This window comes from Lucilia cuprina, chromosome 6 (assembly GCF_022045245.1).
Source record: "Lucilia cuprina isolate Lc7/37 chromosome 6, ASM2204524v1, whole genome shotgun sequence".
In the NCBI taxonomy this organism is placed as follows: Eukaryota; Metazoa; Arthropoda; class Insecta; order Diptera; family Calliphoridae; genus Lucilia; species Lucilia cuprina.
The window spans coordinates 43790652-43816630 of NC_060954.1; the positions used below are offsets into that span (position 1 = coordinate 43790652).

At 31.2% G+C, this 25979-nt stretch overlaps 1 protein-coding gene across 3 annotated transcripts in view; it reads left to right on the plus strand.

The window, feature by feature from the left end:
* The window catches only part of LOC111684312 (protein windpipe), a 67776-nt gene extending 43037 nt beyond the window's left edge, over positions 1-24739 (plus strand). For 2 of the 3 annotated variants that reach the window (XM_023446452.2, XM_046953657.1), the window contains one exon: positions 20099-24739. In XM_023446452.2, coding sequence (XP_023302220.1) covers positions 20248-22380 — 2133 coding nt within the window. In that variant the 5' untranslated portion in view covers positions 20099-20247 and the 3' untranslated portion in view covers positions 22381-24739. Of the gene's footprint in view, positions 1-20016; positions 20035-20098 lie in introns of those variants that run through there. The other variant, XM_023446453.2, reaches the window with a different exon arrangement.
* Positions 24740-25979: the final 1240 nt, after the last annotated feature.

Genomic DNA, 25979 nt, shown 5'->3' on the forward strand with positions numbered 1-25979 from the left:
ATAATATAATTAAAAAATGTATTTTTAAATTTATGGCCGTCAAAAAAGATATAATAGAAATGCATTTAATAAATTTTATTTAAAAATAAGCAAAAATTTGAAATCACTAATACAAGTTTAAAGGAAACGTTATTTTTGAATGAAATTCTTTTCTAATTTGTGTAAATATTTATAGTTTTTGAACAAAAAAACAAAAATATTGTTGTTAGTTATGAATAGCTCAATATTTATTATTATTATTACTTGTAGACAAAATTATCTTAAAAATATTTACAATTTGTTGTCGACATTTCTTAAATTTTTTTTTCTATGAATTTTAGACTTATTTTCTATTTTACTACATATGCGATATAATATTGACTAATTAGCATATTTGGTTTATTTCGTTGCTCTTTTTCTCTAGTATCTTTCAATTCAATTCTTCTTTTAGTATATATTTTTTTATAATCAGTCTTTTTAGACTTGAATTGAAACTTGTATGATTCTTTGAATCGTTTTTAAGTAGTTATGAGGTTTTCTTGTTATTTTTTTTTGTTACTTAACGTCTAATAATGACCTAAATTAAAAGCTTTATAAAAAAATTTTACACAAAAAATTTCGCAATAATATAATGCAAGTAGAAAACAAGTAAAAAAAGATTGTCGAGGGCATGATGATACCCTATATAGGTGATAGAGAAGATTGGTCATCAGAGTAACAAATAAGTACTTTTCTGACGTAAAATCTACACTAAGGTTTCGGTACAAGGGACTTGTTGAGAGGACAAGTTAGACTTATTGCAGGACAAAGATTCGGGGCACCAAAGTTCCTTTTCATTAATATGTCTATTTCATATATGAAGCATATCCATTAACCCTACTTTCCTTATAAAACTACTTACATTTCTCCTCTTCATTTCAATAGCATTTTCTTAGGAAAATTCTCTAATTACACACACTTCATTGAAACTCATATTAAATGCCCTTAACCTTGATGCAACTTATAAGTTCTTATATTTAACATATATAAACATTAAATTAGTCGTTTGACATCATTGTGAAAGGTGATACCGCTTTAAAGCGAAAATAAAACTTCAAACTCAACATATTCATTTGTAGCATTTAATTATTTATAGTTGTGGTTGTTGTTTTTGGCAACTTCCGCTCGATTGAAAATACAAATTTATTACATGAATTTTAATAACTAATACAGAAAGAAGAGAGAGCAACAAAAAAAAAATAAGAAATAAAACATAAAATAAACTAAAATAAATACTTGTAAATTTATGTATTTATTCGCATAATGTTGTTGTTATAAATACGACGACCGACCGACAACCATTTGAATTTATTGTATTTTTCTTCAGTTACAAGTTTATTGACATGAATAAAACAAACATGACATTATTTTTTTTGTGAACAATTTTTTGATATACCCTACACCATTGTAGACGAGCGACTGGGCCAGACTAGAATATACAATGGACTATAAACTAGACTATAGACTAGACTATAGACTAGACTATAGACTAGACTAGACTATAGACTAGACTAGACTATAGACTAGACTAGACTATAGGCTAGACTAGACTATAGGCTAGACTAGACTATAGACTAGACTAGACTATAGACTAGACTAGACTATAGACTAGACTATAGACTAGACTATAGACTAGACTATAGACTAGACTATAGACTAGACTATAGACTAGACTATAGACTAGACTATAGACTAGACCATAGACTAGACTAGACAATAGACTATAGTATAGACTATAGACTAGACTACTGACTATAGACTAGACTATAGACTAGACTAGACTAGACAATAAACTATAGTATAGACTATAGACTAGACTACAGACTAGACTATAGACTAGACTATAGACTAGACTATAGACTAGACAATAGACTATACTATAGACTAGACTACAGACTATAGACTAGACTATAGACTAGACTATAGACTAAACTATAGACTAGACTATAGACTAGACTATAGACTAGACTATAGACTAAACTATAGACTAGACTATAGACTAGACTAAACAATAGACTATAATATAGAGTAAACTATAGACTAAACTTTAGACTAGACTATAGACTAAACTTTAGACTAGACTATAGACTAGACTATAGACTAGACTATAGACTAGACTATAGACTAGACTATAGACTAGACTATAGACTAGACTATAGACTAGACTATAGACTAGACTATAGACTAGACATAGACTAGACTATAGACTAGACTATAGACTAGACTATAGACTAGACTATAGACTAGACTATAGACTAGACTATAGACTAGACTATAGAGACTAGACTATAGACTAGACTATAGACTAGACTATAGATAGACTATAGACTAGACTATAGACTAGACTATAGACTAGACTATAGATAGACTATAGACTAGACTATAGACTAGACTATGATAGACTATAGACTAGACTATAGACTAGACTATAGACTAGACTATAAGACTAGACTATGACTAGACTATAGACTAGACTATAGACTAGACTATAGACTAGACTATAGACTAGACTATAGACTAGACTATAGACTAGACTATAGACTAGACTATAGACTAGACTATAGACTAGACTATAGACTAGATATAGACTAGACTATAGACTAGACTATAAGACTAGAAATATAGACTAGACTATAGACTAGACTATAGACTAGGACTATAGACCTAGACTATAGACTAGACTATAGACTAGACTATAGACTAGACTATAGACTAGACTATAGACTAGACTATGACTAGACTATAGACTCGACTATAGAACTAGACTATTAGACTAGACTATAGACTAGACTATAGACTAGGACTATAGACTAGACTAATTACTAAGACTATAGACTAGACTATAGACTTAGACTATAGACTAGACTATAGACTAGACTATAGACTAGACTATAGACTGACTATTAGACTAGACTATAGACTAGACTATAGACTAGACTATAGATAGACTATAGACTAGACTATAGGACTAGACTATAGACTAGACTATAGACTAGACTATAGGACTAGACTATAGACTAGACTATAGACTATAGATTAGACTATAAACTAGACTATAGACTAGACTATAGACTAGACTATAGACTAGACTATAGACTAGACTATAGACTAGACTATAGACTAGACTATAGACTAGACTATAGACTAGACTATAGACTAGACTATTGACTAGACTATAGACTAGACTATACACTAGACTATAGACTAGACTATAGACTAGACTATAGACCAGACTACAGACTAGACTATAGACCAGACTATAGACTAGACTATAGACTAGACTATAGACTAGAGTATAGGATACACTATAGACTAGACTATAGACTATACACTAGACTAAAGACTATACTATAGACTAGATTATAGACTAGACAATAGACTAGACTATAGATTAGACTATAGACTAGACTATAGACTAGACTATAGACTAGTCTATAGACTAGACTATAGACTAGACTATAGACTAGACTATAGACTAGACTATAGACTAGACTATAGACTAGACTATAGACTAGACTATAGACTAGACTATATACTAGACTATAGACTAGACTATAGACTAGACTATAGACTAGACTATAGACTAGACTAGACTATAGACTAGACTATAGACTAGACTTTAGACTAGACTATAGACTAGACTATAGACCAGACTATAGACTGGACAGTAGACAAGACTATAGACTAGACTATAGACTAGACTATAGACTAGACTATAGACTAGACTATAGACTAGACTATAGACTAGACTATAGACTAGACTATAGACTAGACTATAGACTAGACTATAGACTAAACTATAGACTAGACTATAGACTAGACTATAGACTAGACTATAGACTAGACTATAGACTAGGCTATAGACTAGGCTATAGACTAGACTATAGACTAGACAATAGACTAGACTATAGACTAGACTATAGACTAGACTATAGACTAGACTATAGACTAGACTATAGACTAGACTATAGACTAGACTATAGACTAGACTACTAGACTAGACTATAGACTAGACTATAGACTAGACTATAGACTAGACTATAGACTAGACTATAGACTAGACTATAGACTAGACTATAGACTAGACTATAGACTAGACTATAGACTAGACTATAGACTAGACTATAGACTAGACTATAGACTAGACTATAGACTAGACTATAGACTAGACTATAGACTAGACTATAAGACTAGCCTATAGACTAGACTATAGACTAGACTATAGACTAGACTATAGACTAGACTATAGACTAGACTATAGACTAGACTATAGATTAGACTATAGACTAGACTATAGACCAGACTATAGACTAGACTATAGACTAGACTATAGACTAGGACTATAGACTAGACTATAGACTAGACTATAGACTAGACTATAGACTAGACTATAGACTAGACTATAAACTAGATTATAAGACCTAGACTATAGACTAGACTATAGACTAAGACTGTAGACAAGACTATAGACTAGACTATAGACTAGACTATAGACTAGACTATAGACTAGACTATAGACTAGACTATAGACTAGACTATAGACTAGACTATAGACTAGACTATAGACTAGACTATAGACTAGACTATAGACTAGACTATAGACTAGACTATAGACTAGACTATAGACTAGACTATAGAGGACTATAGACTAGACTATAGACTAGACTATAGACTAGACTATAGACTAGACTATAGACTAGACTTTAGACTAGACTATAGACTAGACTATAGACTAGACTATAGACTAGACTATAGACTAGACTATAGACTAGACTATAGACTAGACTATAGACTAGACTATAGACTAGACTATAGACTAAACTATAGAGTAGACTATAAACTAGACTATAGATTAGATTATAGACTAGACTATAAATTAGACTATAGACTAGACTGTGGACTAGACTGTAGACTAGACTATAGCCTAGACTGTAGACAAGGCTATAGATTAGACTATAGACTAAACTATATATTACACTATAGAATAGACTATAGGTTAGACTATAGACTAGACTATAGACGAGACTATAGATTAGACTATAGACCAGACTATAGACTAGACTATAGATTAAACTGTAGATTAGACTAAACCTTAGACTAGAATTTAAACTGTTGTATAAACTAGGCTTTAGACCGTACTATAGACTACACAACACTATAGACTAGAAAAGACTATACTATAGACTAGACATAGGCAAGATTATAGATTATATAAATGACTTTAGGCTACTAGACTATACTTTAAACTAGACTATAGATTAGGCCATATACTAAAATATAGACTATATTATTAATAGACTCAAGACTTCACTATTGACTAGGTCAAAGCCTAAACTCTAGACTAGACCATTTGCTAAGTTTAAACTATAAATTTAACTAGTTTACACATTACACTATATTATACTTGGCATTCTTTGACATCAGTCCGTTTTTGGATATAGGGCACAACATGGTCGTTTATACCCATAAATGTATATGTATTTCATGTAATTTTTTATGTACAATTTTTCGCATTCGTACACAATGATCTAATTCATGACACGTTTATGCTAAACTTGCAATTTAAACAAAAAATAATAATAATTTTCTTTTATTAATATTTTTCAATGTTTTTTTGTTAGTTTTACTCTTTTTTTCTTTAAACCACACTTATGTAAGTTAATGGCTGGCTTGCTGTCTGTGGGTCTGTCTGTCTTGTTGTCTACTTAAGGAATTGTAGCGAATGAAAAAACAATCGTATTAAATTTCTTTCTTTTTTGTTAATTTTTTTGTTTCCAGTCTTTGGAGAACATTGACTTTATTAAAAAGTATAAAAACTAATAACTTAGTTTTTAGTTTTAAGTATGGAAAATATGTAGTTATTAAATTTAAATATTGCTGGCATTTAAATAGAATTAACTATAGTGTGTTGTTAGTTAAGTTTTGAGATAGTTGGAGTGTTTTCTTTAAATATAATTGGCAATAAACATTTAACTGGGTTGAAACGGTTTTATTTAAATATGTTTAATGAGATTGTGTTAATATTTTCGTTTCAATTTCACATATTTGTAGAAGAGCTTTTTTGGAAAGTTCTATACATAATTGTATGGTGGTTGTGGAAGTTACGTCCTATATTCTATTTTGTTTTATTTTGTTTTCGATTAGATTATATTTATTGTGAGAAAATATACATATTTATACTAAAGAAGGTTTTCTAAGATAGAGTATAGTCTAGACTATAGACTAGACTTTAGACTAGACTTTGGACTACACTTTAGACTAGGCTGAGGACTAGGGTCTATAGACTGGACTATAGACTAGGCAATATACTGGACTGTAGACTTGACTATAGAATAAAATATAGACTAGACTATAGAATAGACTATAGACTAGACTATAGACTAGACTATAGACTAGACTATAGACTAGACTATAGACTAGACTATAGACTAGACTATAGACTAGACTATAGAATAGACTATAGACTAGACAACACTATAGACGAGAGTGGACTATACTATAGACTAGACTAGTACTTATGTTAAAGTAATTTTCGTAAATACAATGTAAAATTTCGTAATATTTTCCAAACTTTTGATTGCATTAGTGTAAACAGGTTAACGTAAAAGTTTCATTGGAGTTTTGAAGAACTTTTGTTTCAGTGTAATTAATTGTGTATGGATAACATTTTGTATACTCTGTGTGTATACTGGACTAGGGTCTATAGACTGGACTATAGACTAGGCAATATACTGGACTGTAGACTTGACTATAGAATAAACTATAGACTAGACTATAGAATAGACTATAGACTAGACTATAGACTAGACTATAGACTAGACTATAGACTAGACTATAGACTAGACTATAGACTAGACTATTGACTAGACTATAGACTAGACTATAGACTAGACTATAGACTAGACTATAAACTAGACTATAGACTAGACTATAGACTAGGCTATAGACTAGACTAGGCTATAGACTAGACTATAGACTAGACTATAGACTAGACTATAGACTAGACTATAGACTAGACTATAGACTAGACTAGGCTATAGACTAGACTATAGAATAGACTATAGACTAGACAACACTATAGACGAGAGTGGACTATACTATGGACTAGACTAGTATGTTTTTTCGTAAATACAACGTAAAATTTCGTATTATTTACCAAACTTTTAACGTATTATTTACCAAGGTTAACGTAAAAGTTTCATTGGATTTTTGAAGAGCTTTTCTTTCAGTGTAACTAATTTCGTATGGATAACATTTTGTATACTCTACACCACTATAGTGGATAGGTCCTTCAAGTATACCAATCGTTTCAGAATCACTTTCGATTTAGCTATATCTGTATGTCCCTCTGTGTGTTCATGTAAAGTTTATGCGAACTTTACCGGTCGCAGTTATCAAGATAACTTGATGAAATTCGATTTTTATTTAAGGACAAACGATATTGGAAAATGGTCCAAAAAAATCTAATAATAAGAAACATTATGCACCGTATAAATCAGGTCCATTTAAAGGGTTTTTTTCAACTTAAGAACGAATTCTTTTAAATCGCATAGATGGCATTAAAAGATATTGACTTATGTGCTCCTCATCATACATCATCTTATCCTTTGTCCTTTCCCATGTTATTGTTGGTATTCTGTTTCCGAATGTCCAGTAGGGTTACGCCAAAACCAATGGCATTTCGATTAACATGCAGCGAATGTCTGTGAGTTTAAGAGTTAATGATTAGAATAACACTGTAGAACCTTTAGGGTCATAGGTCAAATTTTAATTTATTCTATGAGCCATGTTATATCTCATTCCTATAAGATATTCCAGAAAATCTAAGTAAGCTATAAGATTGAGCTCTTTTTCTTCCAAAAAATAACCTTCGAATTTCTACTAAACGATTTATTAGCAATCCACTTATTAGCTCAATTCATTCATATAAATGTTTTCAAAAAAATACGAAAAAATTAGAATACGAACGTGAAATACAAAGAATTAAAATAAAAAATATAAAATCTGGCAACCGGTTTTCTAATTTAACGGCAAATAACGAAAGATCATAATAAATTTTGCAAATAATAAATGAAAGAAACATATAATCATAATGCCCACATGTTTATGATGAACTAACTACATACTACGAATGAATGAGTATCTGAGCAGATGCTAGACACAAATAAAAATTTATGGTTTATTAAACATATTTAAAGCATAAACAGACACAGAAATCTTTTTCTCAAATCCCTCTCAGTTCATTGAAAGTAAATGCTGCATGCTGTGCATGTTAAGTTAAAGCTTTAACAATAGAAATTAATGAAAGTGTGACACAGAGATTAATTTGTATGAGCTCTAGGAAATTGTTATTACAAAGTAATGTTTAAAGTAATGCTAAGAGTATCTGCTGAGAGTTTCATAAAATTTTACTACTTCTTTTTCCTAAATTTACCTAAATTTGTATGCTTCTTTAAATAGTTTTATTAAACAAGAAGTTAATTTACAAGTCAAATGTGCAAAATTTGTGATTCTTGTTTAAATGGCAACGGAAGAAACATCTTAAAGATGTACATAACAACACATTATGATAAATATCTAAACAATAACTTATCAACAAAAAAAAATTTTGCAGAAAAAAAGAACTAAAATTAAGTTTTGCTCACAAAGTTAAAAGACAAAAAAGACCGCCGCGAAAAAATAATAAAAAATATCTAAACAAAAAAATAACGGAAATTGCATACAGGAACAATCAAAATATTTTTACCAACACTCTTGCCGATAAATGTTGTTCCGTTGGTTTTGCTCATTCATTCACCATGTCATCTGTTTGTCTGGAAAAAAATTATTTTTTTTAAATTTTACACTTCGTTTAAAGTATTTTTCTGTAAAAAAAAATATAAGAAAAATCTCTACATTTTACGCATGCTCAGTCGAAGGCTTAAGTTTGAGCATTTAATTTTCTTTACGCATGCCATCATACGATTAACATCGCCATCTCGCCATCATCATCTTAATGGTCTCTGACAAATGGTGCGCAACATTATTATTATTATTAATTTATGGTGAGTTTGCAGTAAGTGGATTTAAAAGAATGTATAAAATATACATATGGAGTCTGCCTTTTTAGGCCATCAATAAAGCCAATTTCGGTAATATCGGTAGATGGATAACATGTTCCAATAAAATAAATAGTAGTGGGCCAGTGCAAAGAGACTATAAGTACAATGAGGCTAAACTTTCCAACCACATGTTTTTTTAACGGCTATAACTGTCGCATATTCTGAGAGTTTTTCTTTTAATGCTTACTTCAAACATATCAGATGCACTCGGTACAGATTTTCCCTGATGGGCTGGCAAAATTTTAATATCTTATAATAGATAGGACGCTTTTATTCCCACCAAATACAGAGCCATTACCTAGCGCCCTAAGATGACATCAATACAATTTAGTCGATTGTTACAAAGTCTGGACTATAAGTATGACGAGTTAAAACTTCCCTACCACTTTCTTCTGATATAGTTTTTAACTGGTACAATAGCCATTAATTCTAGAAGTTTTTCAGCCAATGCGCCCATCAAACAACACAGATTCCATATCGTATCCCATAGAGAGCTTTTTACATCGATGAGAACAAATATTGGAACGTTATAAAGTCCGGACTATAAGTATGGCAAAATAAACTTCGCTTTAAACAAATTGGATGCAATCGGAATAGATATTTCGTGAAACACAGGAAAAATTTTATCATTTCATTATAGATAGCGACCTTTTAAACCTACCAAATACAGAGCATAATCCATAGCGCCCCAAATATTTAGCCGATTACAGATATCATGTTCTAAATTTAACTGTATCCCAGAGCATCTTGCATTGGTAAAAAGAAATGGTGGAACGTTACAAGTTCTGGACTATAAGTATGGTGAGGTAAAACTTCCCAAACTTCGCTCCAAACAAATCGGAGGTATTCAGTATGGATACCCTAATAGGCACTGGTAAAATTTAAGCTCTTCATTATATACCTACCAAATAGAGCGCATTATCTTAGCGCCCTGGTTATTTAGGCAATTTCGGATATCATGTTCTAAAGTAAATCATATCGCATAGAAAGCAATTTTCCTTATTCCTTATTTTCTGATTTTCCAATAAAGTATCAGTTTGGCTGTAAGTCTAAAAGGTCATAAAATGGTCGTTATAATTTCCATGACGATTAGTTTATAATTGACACCAGGTCCTATATATCATCTTTAAATAAATTAAGAGCTCGTATAGAATCAGACATGCCAGATAAATTTTGTTAACTAGGATTATCCAATTTAGATATATATTTTTCATTGCTTATAGACATCGCTGTCTATTGTCCATCTATCTGTTCGAAGGAAACAAAATCATAGTGGGACGTAACAAAGTTTGGACTATAAGTATTCCTTATCAATAATGCCCGCTTATTCTATAAGTTTTTCGACCAATGCTTGCTTCAAACGAATCAGATGCATTCGGAACACATTTTCCGTAATGAACTGGTAAAAAATTCATCTCTTATAGTAGATAGAAAGCTTTTATATCCCCCATTATCCTAGCCCCCTGATTATTTGACTTTAGTGTCGATATAACTTATTGGCCGGGCTTTACATACGATTTCTTAAATATACTTCAGGGTATCGCAATGGATCTCATTTTCATCGAAAGCCACAATTCCGTTTAAAACTTGGACAAATAAGATCTTCTTTCAAGATCTCAATTCGTATGGTAACAAAGTTTTAAATTTTTGAAAACAAATGCTCCATCCTAAGGTTGGGTGAAGTTAAATGTAAAACAAAATTATTAAGACTAGCTACATAATCAGTAATTTTAAAACGTTTTCGAGCAGCAGGAGGTATTCAAAAGCAGAGAAATTGCTAACCATACGATCTGAACCCAAAAGAGCTGGACGTTTCATGTCAATGTATGTCAAAGTATTCGTAAATCTTAAATAGTCCCTGAAAAACAACTAGTAAATTGGAAGCCTAACTTTAATAGATTCTAATATTAAACAAGCAAGAGTTTGCTTTATAATGGTGGTTGCGTTTTTGTAGAAGTTTCAATTTTAAATACTTCCCCTTTATTTGTTTTAATAATTTGGCAAACACTTAAGCTCACGTAAGCAGGGGTTGTGACATCTGTTTGATTACCTGAGCAATAAAACTCATGTCTTTTTTTAAACAATTATAAGTATTAAACACATTTCCGCCAAAGAGCAGGGATGTAGCGAAATTTGTTCACTAATAATAACACCAGGTGACACTATTTGATTTTTGTTAGATTTTAAAAGCTTAGCTGCAGCTTTCGTTCTGTTCCATATTATTCTGTATTACAGGGTAAATTTACTTCAATTTACGAGTATATAATGACCATACATGTTGTCGTTTAAATTCTTTGTTCACATAACTATGTTATTTTACAGACAATCTTCGCGAAATTGTCCTCCAACTCCAACGATTTGCTTATCTTCCAAAGTTCAAAATTACTTCATAACTTTCGTTATTAAAGGCTCAGAAATCATGATTTACATAATATGTGAAATGGACTTGGTTGTTGAGCTGTTGGTGGGGAGTTTTACTGTAACATAGCGAATCTTTACCCAATCGTTTATAATCCAAATACTACAGGACGTTGTGGATCTGTCCGACATTAAATAAAGTGAAAGTTGTCCGAAAAACGATCGTAACATTTGAGCAAACATTAAGCTTTAAATGACAATGATAAGCTGCAGGTTGAAAATTTTGCCTTAACCTTCATATTGTTCAGATATTGGTCCATCCAATAATTCATTTCAGTCGCTTTAACTACGCTTTAGAACAGGGTATGATAAATTGTCTTTGTTTATTCCTTCCGTTCTAAAGAGTTCTGGCGGAAAAGTGGACCTTTTATATAAATCTAAAATCTAACACCAAATTTATGTTGGTCCAAAGTTGTTCTAAACTGTCGTATAGAAAATGCGACAATAATATTCCTATAGAGAACCTGTTCCGAAAATGTTTTCTTTTTCACAAATCTGCTTTAACTATAATTATGCGGCGATTAGTTTAATATAGAACCTAGACCTCTTATTAGGCCTTTTCCTACACATAATAGCTTTAAAGTATATAGAATAATCTGAATACATGTAGACAAACCATAGTTCATAACCAGATGTAAACAGTAAATATCGCAGCATTAATTGAACACTAGATGCTATGTTGCCCTTTAACGAATTTTGCCATAGTTGCAGGAATAAAGATAAAGATGAAGCGAGTTTTTTTGAGTATCCGGTCATAGCTGCTGAAAGAAGTAGATTCCTGATCAACAACCTATTTTGATATCTTACTGCAGCAATACATATATCAAGTGGGTGGTAAAGTCCTTCCGTCTCTATTTGACAGTTTTTATGTTGTTAACAACGAGTACTTCTCCGATTTTCAAATAAAGTACGAACTTGGTTACAAGTCTAATAGGTCATTAAATGGTTGTTGTTATTTAAATGGTCGTATATATAATCTTATGTCGAAAAAGCACTTAACATTAAGAGCTCATGGCTTTCGGTAGGTTAGTGGTTAATGTTCTAGTCTGGTAGACCGGAGGTGGTGGGTTCGATTCCCACCCGTGGCACTGGTTAAGTAGCGCACAACAGGCCCGATTGAGGCCTAGGTGTATTTCTTCGGATTTGGTGTGTATACATCCTCCTTTCAAACTAACTAATTAACTAACTAAATAAGATCTCGTATAGGATAGGACATGCCAGATAAATATTGTCAACCAGAATTATATAAAAATGGTTACATATAACGTTGACCATTGTCCACCTGCCCGAATATGTATATGCTGTAATCTATCTTCTAGCAGGACCCCGATATCTTCAGTGTAAAAGTCTTCTACAATTTTATTCTATAAGAGCTTTCGAGAAGTTTCCTATTTAAAATCAGAAAAAAAGCTGAATCTTAAGAGTGAAAAAGTTCAAACAACTGAAAGCTGTAATTTTATCCATTTTATGTTTAATAACAAAAACTCATTAACGAATTAATTCTTTTAACTTATGCACACGATGACAACAAAGTTTCTACCCAGATTGCAGATCCCAGATCCCAAAACTCAAATATATTGAATAAATTCACACATTGTTATTGATGTTGTTATTGTTGCCGCTGTCGCTGTTGTTGTTGTTACAATTGTTGCCGCATTTGGTGTTGTTGTTATTGTTTGCTTGCTGTTAATAATGAATGATTAGACTTAAGATTTTACTGTGTTCACACTATCTGACAAATACTCATTCATCTCAACCATTCAAACTTGTAAATAAATACAACAAAATATTGCTGGCAAACAAGTAACTAGACGTAAATCAATGCCATCCCATCCCATTACATGTCTAGAGAGCTCTGTTTAGTTTTAAAGTATAAAAGTCTTTGGTAATTTGTCCGTCGGTCCGTCCGTCTGTCAGTCGTTTTGTTGTTGTTTTGTTTCATTATTTTCAATCTATGAATGGTTGCGATGGTTTGAAATGGAGTGTGTATTTTTTTAGTTTTGCTGTTTCTGTTGCTATTCTGTGTGACATGCGTGTAATTGAAATTAAATTTATGTGTGAACAAATAATTATAATTAAAACGCAAAATGTATGACAAATACTATCCTCTTTTGGATATTATTTTGAACAAATTGATGAAATTTAAAAAAAATGGAACACGATTTTAAAAAAGGTTTGCTTTGAAGCTAAATATTTACCGATATACTTAGTCCAATATTTTTCTTAATCTTCAGCATTTGTTTTTAATAAATCTTCGTTAATATTCCCCTAGCGACTTCCACCATGTCTTTATCATTTATTCACACATAATTTATTGTAGACAAAACAATAAAAAACGCGAAGTAGCAAAAGCACATTCATTGATTAAAGTATCATAAAAATGGCAATTGTCACTTTTGATTTTTATTAAATGAAATTATACAGTGTGTAAAAATTTATTAAAACAAAAACAAAAAATAATTGCAAAAAAAATCAATTTAATTTATTGTGGTTAAAAATAAAACACGACAACAAACAACATGCTCATACAATTACAAATGATGTTAGGCGAACACTTGATAGATTTGCACTGGACAAAAAATATAGAAAAAATTCTTATGAAAATTTAATAGGAATTTTTAAAAATAGCATATAACGGCAGTCTGTAGTCTAGTCTATAGTCTAGTCTATAGTCTAGTCTATAGTCTAGTCTATAGTCTAGTCTATAGTCTAGTCTATAGTCTAGTCTATAGTCTAGTCTATAGTCTAGTCTATAGTCTAGTCTATAGTCTAGTCTATAGTCTAGTCTATAGTCTAGTCTATAGTCTAGTCTATAGTCTAGTCTATAGTCTAGTCTATAGTCTAGTCTATAGTCTAGTCTATAGTCTAATCTATAGTCTAGTTCATAATCTAGTCTATAGTCTAATCTATAGTCTAGTTCATAATCTAGTCTATAGTCTAGTCTATCATCTAGTATATAGTCTAGTCTATATTCTAGTCTATAGTCTGGTCTATAGTCTAGTATAATCAATAGTCTAGTCCACAGTCCAGTCTATTTTTTAGTTTATAGTTTAGACTACAGTCTGTTGTCTATCCAGATTCAACAAGTATTTTTCGTATGTATTTTAAAGATACAGACTTCTGTTTTAAGTGGATCTATATTTAGAACTCTTCGGTAAGGCCTAAAAGAAATCCGTCTAATTACAAATCAAAACTTTCTTTCAGTGTAAATTATTAATAGTTGTATTATTACAGTTAAGCATACTTTACGACAAGTAACAGCTGTTGAAATTGATTTAACAATAAATGGTCAATAAGTGACAACATTGACAAATATAGTGTTTTAAATGTTGTTGCAACTGTTGCTGCTATTACTACTACTACATCTATTGTTATTGTTGACGCTCACTATCAGACTATTAGATTCATAATGATGGAAAATCTTTAAATATTGGCATTAAATTTTGTTTATCACAACAAATCTGTACAATAGTTTTGTTTTCTTTTTGCTTCAACTACAGCCGTTTGTTGCATGCTGCAGTTGTGTTATCTTAAGACTTTGAAGCAGTCAACAAAATAATAGGTGTGTGTGTGTGTTTGTTGTTAATCTTTTATGTTTTTACTAGACAAATGAGGAGATTTTGTTATTTATTTAAAATCCATATAATTAAAAAATCTGACTTTTTCAAAAAAACAAATAGTAAACTTTAAATGAATGTCTGTTGTGTTGCTACTAATGACACTTAGACAAACTAGGATTACGTGGTTTAATTTGTTTTGTTTATTATTATGGACACCTTAAAAAATTATTAGTTTTTTTAATGGCCGTCTTTTTTTTATTAATATTTATTTTTACTTTCTCTTTGTGTGTCCGTCTTAATGGCTCGCGTCAAGGAAATTTCATGTTCGAAGCTGTTAATTTTAGCAAAAACTTTTATGACAAATTTGTTTTTATCTCCTACTCCACATAGTGGAGCAGTTATTATGTTTGTAACAGCCATTAAAAATGCTATCAATTATTACAAATTTATTTTCTTTATATGGGATAGGTTTAATGTGGCATTTATGTTCGCCAGTACTACCCACCTTTTTGGGGTATCTGGTCTACAGTTAAATCTATAGTCTAGTGTATAGTAAAGACTAGAAGTTAAGACAGTCTATTCTAGTTCGCAGTTGCGTAAATAGGTTAATCTATAGTCTAGCCCATAGTTTAGTCTATAGTCTTGTCTATAGTCTAGTCTATAGTCTAGTCTATAGTCTAGTCTATAGTCTAGTCTATAGTCTAGTCTATAGTCTAGTCTATAGTCTAGTCTATAGTCTAGTCTATAGTCTAGTCTATAGTCTAGTCTGTAGTCTAGTCTATAGCCTAGTCTATAGCCTAGTCTATAGTTTAGTCTATAGTCTGTATATTGTATATATGGTAAATTTTCCGTCCAAGTTGTAGGGTATCATTTTCCATGGGCATGACCCATTGTACTTTCTTGTGTGTTTTTCTTGGACTTTGTAAATTAATATTAATGATTGTTCAAGTATTTAAAGCAAGAGATTTGTTATTATTTTTCAATCTGCAAATACTAGTAATTAGTAGAGGATTTTGTAGTTATCTTTGATAAAATAGAAAAAATAGAAAGATTTTCATTGATGCTGTCGTCTATCATAATGTATCTAAAATACATTGACACGATACAAATGTTCACTCTTTTTAGAAAATTGAGGATTGACTACCTTCAAGTAATGAATAAGAATAAATTACTTACTATCTCCCTTATTCATACAAATTTATCAAAGGTTTATTGAATAATTTTTTTATGAAAAAATGTCTTTTAACCTGTGACAATTTGCTATGATTATCTATAACAGTGAAATTTTAGAGGAAGTGGGCTATTTTCTTGCCTCCTCGTTCATAGCTGCGGTAATGAAGTCGGAATAGTAGTTTATTTTCCAATCATACCCACTGTACATTGTTGGATATGTTAAAATAAATACTCATGCAAATTCCTTTTAATGAATGCTTAGTTGCATATCATTATTAAGTGATCCACATCAAAACAACCAGATCACTTGCACTTTACAAAGGGGGGACTGACTGACTGCATTGTAAATACCGCATGAGCATTTTAATCACTCTTATTCGTCTGGGTTTTATTTATGTATATCTTTAAGATTAAAACCAGGTTGACAACATTGTTAAATTGTTGTTAAACTTAATTAACAATTTAAATGACGGTCTTCTGTTTGTTTTCCACTCTTTTGGTTATTCCTTCGTTTGTTTTAAACGCAATACACTGATTGAATTGATTTTTATCTAAATATATAACTTTGATGCGATTTTAATTTATTTTTCATTTTTATTTCTGTTGAAAGTAAAAAATCATTGGTTTACATTCATAGACTGCAAACTGTTGGACGCCGTTGTTAATGTATGTTTGGAGGTTCCATTAATTGTGAGCATGCACCCACAATTGCATAAAAATATAAAAAAAATATATAATTACAATTGAAGAGAAAATTTCTTGGAAGTTTATTTTTTAAACCAGTTCAAAACCACCAGTTTCTCTGGAAGTCTAAAAAATTTGTGATTAATCGTTTGGTTTCATAAATGTGGTCAATGGTGGCTTTTGGTGGACAGATGTTGAAAATAAATTATTTATTTTCGATAACCTAGTAAAATTGTAAATTAACATTGGCTAAAGTCTAGAGATATAGTATCAACTGTTTATTCCAGTTCCTACTCTTTGCTATAGTTCAAACAATATCTTTGTCGACTATGAGATAAGAATATATTGAAGTTCAATTAAGACTGTAGGCTAGACTTTGGTACAAATTATGAATTAAACAATAGCACAGACTAGGTACAGCCTAGGCAGGCTAGACTACACGAATATCAGATCCATCCAAACAATAGACAAGTTTAAAGTCTAATAATAATTTGTACTGTACTACAGAATATTTACTATAGTCAAGACTATAAAGTTAACTACAGTTGTGACTATGGACCAGACATTATTCTAATTTCCAATATATTTAAACAGAAATATATTATAAATTAGAATAAAGTTAGACTAGAAGACCATATTATGAAGCAAATTATTGTAGACTAAAGTATAGTCCAGATTATGGACTGAATTGTGTATCAGAGTACAGACCAAAACAGACTATGGTCTAAACTATAGTTCAGACTATAAGCAAAACTCAACTACAGTCCAGTTTACCGACTAAATTGTAGAGCAAACTATGGACCATACTATCAAAACTAAATTACAAAGTAAATCTAAAGTAAAGTTCAGAATATCGAGTAAGTTATAGTGTAGACCATAGACTAAAGAGACATTACATTAAACAATATTCCAGACAATAGAAAAAACTATAATGTAGATCAGGAAAGAGGGGGATAAGGGTATTAAAAACCACGTACCATCATACTTAGTTCAGATTTGCTCATTTTGATCAGATTACTCGTCTTATTCTCGTTAAGGTCAGCGCATAGGATCTTTGTGGTTCTACTCACCCATATTTTTAACTCAGCTTTTTTAGCGTCAAATGTTTTTTGCGTTTGTTAGGATAACTACCTCGAACTTCCTTTCCTTTAAAGCTGTTACATTCGCCCTTTCGTTGCCGTCTACTCCCGAGTGGCCTGGTACCCATATGATGTAAACCTTTCCTCTCGGAGAGTACTCAGTTAAAGCGGTTCAAACATATATTCAGTGTCTGGCATCCATGAAATATCTAGCAACGTTTCCAGAGCTTTGGTTGAAGTAGTATACATATATCCAAGAAGCATGTACACTGAACTCCCTGTAGTAGTACGATATTACTGCTTTTTAGCCAAAGCAGTCCACCAGATTATGAGAGCATAAACAAGAATTGATTTAATTAAACTTTTATAAAGCCAATTTGTCATAGAAGGACTAAGACCTCATTTCATGCCTATAGTTAGTTAGTTTGAAAGGAGGATGTACTTATATACACCAAATCCGAAGAAATACACCTAGGCCTCTATCGGACCTGTTGTGTGCTCCTTTTCCAGTGCCACTGGTGGGAATCGAACCCACCACCTCCGGTCTACTAGACTAGAACTGGAGGCCACATTTCATGCCTATAGTTCTCTTACATATCGCCCTGCACCGATGTGCCTTGTTGATCCTAACTTCTATGTGGTGTCTCTCTTATTTTAATTTCCAATCGAGAATTGTACCTTCTTGCTCAGGAATACGTCAAAATTTGTGTCTTTCTTGTGAAAAGTTAGATTTCCGACTTCGCCGGGTTAGCATTGAGGACTCTTGGTTGAGCCCAGCTCGAAGCTGTATTGAAAGCATCCTCAGCTCTTCTTCACAAGTAATTTGAATCCTTTCACTTTAAAAGTATTACGACATTGTACGCGTAGCAGACAATGTCCTTTCTCAGTTAGGGTCCTTAGGAGGCTGTTAATCGTGGTAACCTAGAGAACAAAGAATATGTGAAGCAATATCGATTACAGAAAATAATGAAAAATTTTGTGTTCAATTTGATTAATTGATTACTAAATATGATCCAGTGTTTCAAAAGCCCAAAAGAAGTTTGATAATAAATTTATACCAAAATTAATTCAAATTTCTAGCTCATGTTTCTAACATACAAGTGTATGAATGTACATTTTTTGTTTTCAACAAATCAATTACCTTCAACGGCCATATTCAGTTCCAATTAGCATATTTTTATTTTATTTTTAACACTATCTGTTGTTTTGTATTTCTAAATCTAACACGTCCATTAGAACTGACTCATACTCATGTTGTAGAAGAAATAATGATTTTCAAGTGTTTTTAAAAGAAATGAACAATTGCGTCAAAACTAGCGATATTGTTAAGAAAATACTCAACTTAATAACTGATGTCATAACATAGACGTCTGCAAATTGAAAAAAAAGGAATTAGTTAAGTTGTTAAAACTTTACAAAAACGGTTGTTGAAGAGAGTTAGGTATGTATATATAATGGAACCGATATATGGTCATGCACGCGGTTACAGAACTTTTAAATACATATGTATGTACATATATGTATATAGTATTTACTCATGGTATATTTTTGGGGCAAAAGCGAATCGTAAAATAATATATTAACTGCTGAGCCTTTAAATGTGATAATGAAATCTATAACAAGATATACAAAATGCGATAACGCTGACAAGTGAAATCGCAACCAAAAACAAACTAGAAAATAAATAAAGAAGTCTTCTTATCAGTTGACAAACAGAGAGAAGCGAATTCCAAACGAACTCTTTGTAAAGCAAAAAAAATTTTTTCAGCGAATAATTTCATACTCGTATGGGATTTAAGTACAACTGGAAATGACGTAACTCTAGATACCAAAAATAAAAGTACGAAAGTAATGTATTGGAAATTATAAAAAAATAATACTTCTATAGCCAATTTGGTTTGATAATGTTGCCAGTAATAGAACCAAAATTAGTCAGATATTTGCAGTGGTAGTAATAAGTTAGTTGTGTTGTTAAAATCTAATTAAAATTTTTGTTTTAAGGTATTTGTTATTAAATTTACAAATTAATTACAAAAATTTTCTTTTAATTTTTATATCTTTACAGTTAAAATAACTAAGAGGAGTTCCATTTACTGCCAACTTTTCTCACATCTTCATCTTTCAACCGAAATCAATTCGAGACAGAAGAGTGTGTAACATTAAAAGAGAAAGAAAGAGAGGGAGAGAGAGAGATAAACACAAATAAAAAACAAAATGACGAGTCCAACAACGACGAGACAATCTTATAAATTGTCCTTAACCTTATTAAGCCTTTTACTATGCTCTATGGTTGTGGCTACACCCACAGCACACACTACTACACATGCTGTTGACACCTCGTCGTCGTCATCTCCGGTGGATCTTAAGGCTGATGAAAACTATTTGTGTCCCGAAGACTGTCACTGTGTTTTGGCTCACAATACACATAAACCATTTTTGCATGCCAAATGTACGTCTCTAAAGGGTCTTCAGTCGGAGAAACCCTTAGAGGCTACACTGCCGGTACATTCCATAGATTTGTCATTCTTAAATTTGACTCGTTTGGCCAAATCTTTGGAAAAACTGCACGATCTCACTTCCATTGATTTGTCACACAATGAATTGCATGAAATTGGTCACCTGGGCAGACGTATTAAGAAATTGAATTTGAAGCACAATCGCATTAACTCCTCTAAATTGTCGAAAATGCCACAACATGTTCAGTCTTTGAATTTGCAGCACAACGATATTACCAACTTGCCCTTGGAATTTACCAAATTGACACAATTGCAGTCATTGGAATTGGCCCACAATCAAATCAACTGCTCATGTGAAACCTTAGAGGTGCGCAACTGGCTGCAAGAGCGTCATGTCTTTATGGAACATCCAGTGAAATGTTTCTATCCTACCCTCTACAAAGGCAAATCCTGGTTGCAGGTCAAACAATCGGCAGTTTGTGAAAAGGAGAAGAGATTGGGTTACAATGCTGCTGAGGAAGAAGAAAATGAATTGATGATGGGTGATCAGCCCTTTGAGGCTTCTGGTGATGAGGTACAAGATGAAGAGGAATTGGGTAAAGATTTTATGCCCATTGACAGTAATACCAAAAAGACTACCAGTGCCCAAAATTCGGCTCTAACTATGTTAAATGAAGTTGAGGGTTCTGGCGATTTAAGTGAAATGAATTTGCCTTTGGATATGTTGGACACTAGCACCAACTCGGCTCCTGTAGATGAAGTGACCACCGATATGCCCGAAGAAGATGATGAAGGTTCTGGCAGTGGTGGTGGTATGTTGTTTATACCCGCTATACATCGCGAACATGTAATCACCGACGATTTTGATATACCCGAGTCAAAGGAAGAAGATGATGGTGATTTGAATGAAGATGATATGAATGATAACAAACCCATTGAGGAGCCGGCAGTTGATTCTGATGTCTTCCGTCATAATTTGGGTATTTTCGATGGCGATGAGAAACCTAGACCCAGCACCGAAGAACCAGAAGTGGAAGAGGAAGAAATTAAACCTGTGGTTGTACCCACTTTGGGTGAGGGTAATGAACCTTCCACTGATGGACCCGAAACTGATGCTGTGGCTCATGCTAAGATGGGTGAAACTAAGGATGATAGCAATGCTACCTACTTCCTTTTGGGTGTTATTGGTCTCATTGTCATTGGTCTTTTGTTGTATGTGGCCATTAAACGCTGCAAGCACAGCAGTCATCGTAATGATCCCGAAAATCCTCAAACCGAATTGGTAGATATGGACAAGAAACAATTGGGCAAACCTTTACGTAATGGTGTTCCCGAACATGTACCTTTGATTGGAGAAAAAACTAAATCCGATATGGCTAAACCTATTAATGGCTCCAAACCCTATGACGGGGATACTAAAGATGGTCCCAATCAAAATGAACCTTTACTGAATAAAAACGGTAATGCTAATGGCAATGGTGCTGCTCATGCCGATGAACCGGAAGACAGTCGTCCTGGCTCTCAATTGCAGGCTCCACATGAATACTATCCCATCTCACCCAGATATCCACCACCACAATCACCCAGAGCCTCAAAGTACAGTCAACAGCCCCAGCAGGCAGAACAAAACAATAATGATCCCAATCAACCCTACCTGCCTTCCTCGCCCAAATCCGGCCGCTATTCACCCGTGTACTCACCCGAAACTGGTCGCGTCAAGATCAAGCTTAGTGAAACACCCCGCCCTAAAACACCCATGCTAGTGACACGCAGTCGTTCAAATGCCGGTGATATTATAACCACACCCGTCAGACCCTCACAAATGGAAAGCTTTCAGGCTACACCCGTTCATACAGCAGCAACAAATGGTCATGCCGTTGGAGATCATTGATAGTTTACGGGGGAAGGATCCAATAAACTAATAAAAACCCACCCTTCCAAAAAAAAAACAAACTTTCACTACCACACATAAAAGCCAACAACCATTAAGAAAAGAGTAGTGTCTAAAATGCTGTGAATAAGGTGCTTTAAGCGAAATTAACATTAAAACTTAATATTTAAAGAGAAAAACTGAGAAGAAAGAATCACCCACAACAATATTATTTTCATAACAATTATATTATTTTTAAAATTTTTGTGAAAAAAAACATAACCATTTAACTAACATGATAAATGTGAAGAAATTTAAGCGGCGAAATGTTTAAAGAAAATCCTTGTACACTACAGATATTTAAAGGTATGCTTGTTACGACGAGGATGAACTTTTAAAGAAATTTTCATTTTAAAACGAATTTAAAATGATGCAAATTGTTTACATATATAGAAATCTTTATAATAAATTTAAAATTACGAAAAATTTTGGTTTTGTATGTCTGTCACATTTTGAGGCAATTCCCAAGAGCATCAGATCGGAAGAAATATACCTTGGCGATTATCAAGACTGCTAAGTGCTCCGTTACCAGAATCTGTGGTCTGAATGAAATCTACGGAACATTTAAATACTGACGTATCTTCATATTTAATCTATATTGAACTTATAAGTTTTGAAGTCGAATTTTGAAGATCAAGAAGTTTTAGATTGAAGAAAACTTTTATTGGAATACTAGCTAAGCCCCATACGCGTTATTGGTCCTAAGCATTGCTTATATCAGTCTATATCTATAAATCAAAAGACTCTTCACGTTTTAAAATAATAGTTTCATCAGTTTAAGCGTAAAATATAAACTATAACATCTAAATCATAGAAACACTACTCACGACTCTTGGACTATATATGTACAGAAATCCTTGAGATTATTGGTTACGTACAAACCTAACTCTTCTTTTCTTAAAAAAGAATCGCTAGAGAGTTAGATATCAGGACTTCTACTAGAAAGCTTTTAAAGTCTAAATTTACGAGTCTAAACTTCAAATTTAAAAAATTTCTAAAACTTTTGTTCCTCTCTTTTGGTTTAAGAGTTATAGAATAAAACAAGTTGGGTTTTTGAAAGCGAAAAGGAAGCCGCTTTTAACTTGGACCTAACTAGGGGTTAAAGACTACTACTTGAAAGCTTTTAACAGTCTAAATTTACGAGTCTAAACTTCAAATTTTAAAATTGTCTAAAACTTTTGGATTTTTGAAATGAAGCCGCTTTTAACTTGGACCTAACTAGGGGTTAAAGACTACTACTAGAAAGCTTTTAAGTCTAAATTTACAAGTCTTAACTTCAAATTTTAAAATTGTCTAAAACTTTTGTTCCTCTCTTTTGGTTTAAGAGTTATACAATGAAACAAGTTGGGTTGTCGGAAAGGAAACCGCTTGGACATAACTAGGGGTTAAAGACTACTTCTAGAAAGCTTTTAACAGTCTAAATTTACGTGTCTAAATTTCAAATTTTAAAAATGTCGGAAACTTTTTTCCTCTCTTATGGTTTAAGAGTTATAGAATGAAACATGTTGGGTTTTTGAAAGCTGAAAGGAAGCCACTTTTAAGGAAATAACTAGAAGAAAGAAGCCAATTTTTGATAGTTGCTATTGTGAAATTAAAACTTCAAATTTTTGTATTAAATTGACATCAAAACCATAGCAAACGGAACATTTGCTTAGGGATGAAATTGCAACGTCCCAGAGACGTTTGAATATTCCGAATACTTATAAATAGATTGGAGCTTAAGGTATTTTACCCTGCGATCGTAATCATGGAAAGTTTTAAAATGGAAATAAAATCGTGTGAAACTGTATAAACAGTATGTCTTAGTTGAAAAAAAAAACAAGAAAAAACCTATTAAAACAACATTGTAACAAAGCATACCTTTAAAGAACTGTACAAAGGAACTCAAGCTTATCCATTACTTCACGTTTTTTTATTTTTGTTAACATATTCAAACACAACTTTAATTTAGCGGAGAGCATAAAAGAGCTTTTGCAGACAGAAAGCTTTTAAACATGATAACAAACAACAACTTAAGTTATCAACAATTTAACCCTTTAACGTGTTAAACAGAACCTAAAAGACCTTTTTCTATTAAAAACTATGAAATATTGTTAAAAAATTGTGATTAATGTTAAAGTTTATATATAAAAAAAATTATGAACTATTTTTTATATAAATATTTATTATTTTAAATATAAGAACAAATAAAAAAGAAAATTTTTATTAAGTAAATAAATAAAAAAAATTAAACAAAAAACAACAACAACAATTTCATTTTTTTAATATTTGAAAGTTTTCGAACAAAACTCTTTTATGAAGGCAGCAAGAAAAAAATTTATCAAATAAACTAATAAATTAATTAAAGAAAAAAAATGTGCCAACCTATTAGTGCCTTAAACAGTTAAATAATTAAAGGTTATAACTAACTAAATTTGCGCGTTTTAAATTCTATTTTGTTAATTAAAAAAAAGCACATTTAACTAAAAACTACTAACTGTTTTTATTCATAACAATTTATCAAAGTTTTATTATAAAAATTTTGTATAAAAAAATGTATTATAAACCTGTGATAAATTGTTATGAATAAGGTTCTAAAACTATATACATTTTTAAAAAAAATTTAATTCAAACGAAACTATTAATATTATTAATTAAAACAATAACACGCACATTAACTTTTGCTTTCCAATTTTTCGAAAAAAGAACTTTTTTAAAAATTGCTAAAAACTTTTAAAAAATTTAAATCTAAATAAAATTTAATAATTTTACTAAAAAATAAAAAATCCATCAAATTGTGATAGATTTAAATAAAACTAATTCTAAACTAAACATAAAACATATATATTTTTGTAGAAACTTATTTTATAAATTAAAAAAAAAATAATTTCCTAATAAATTTTAACCTAAAAAAAGCAAATGAAATAATTATAAATAATATTTTAACAAATTAATAAAAATATTTAAGGCCTGTTTTCCTATAAAACTAAAACAACAATAAATTTAAATTACTTTAAAATTTTTAAAGCTAAGTTTTACTTTTAAACTATATAAGTTGTATAATTTTAATTTTATTATTATCATTATTACTTTTTTGTTTAACTTTTAGTAAATTCTAGTATAATACCAAAGTTTTAAATATTTTTTTTTTGTAATTGTTAAATATAAATATTAATTTTTTTTTAAACTTCCTATAAAATGTTTGTATTTCATTGTATACTCTACTACTATTTAGTTGTTAATAATGTGTGTAAAACTAGACATTATTTTATATATTTAAAAAATATTTATATATAAAAATATTTTTGTTTAAAATTCTTTTTTTTTCAATAATCCTAAGCTGCCTAATATATACATTTTTTCAGTTTTTATTGAAAGTTATTTTTAAAATTTTTAATTATTTCGTTTCATAAGTTTAGTTTAATGCAAGAAAAAAATAAGCAAATAATATATAATATTATTTTAAAGTAATTAAAAATAATAAATTTACTTGTAAATAAAATTAAATGTGTTTTGTATTATAATTACACAGGCCGACAATTTTTTTTTAAACGTACAAATATGAAATTATGCAGTTAATT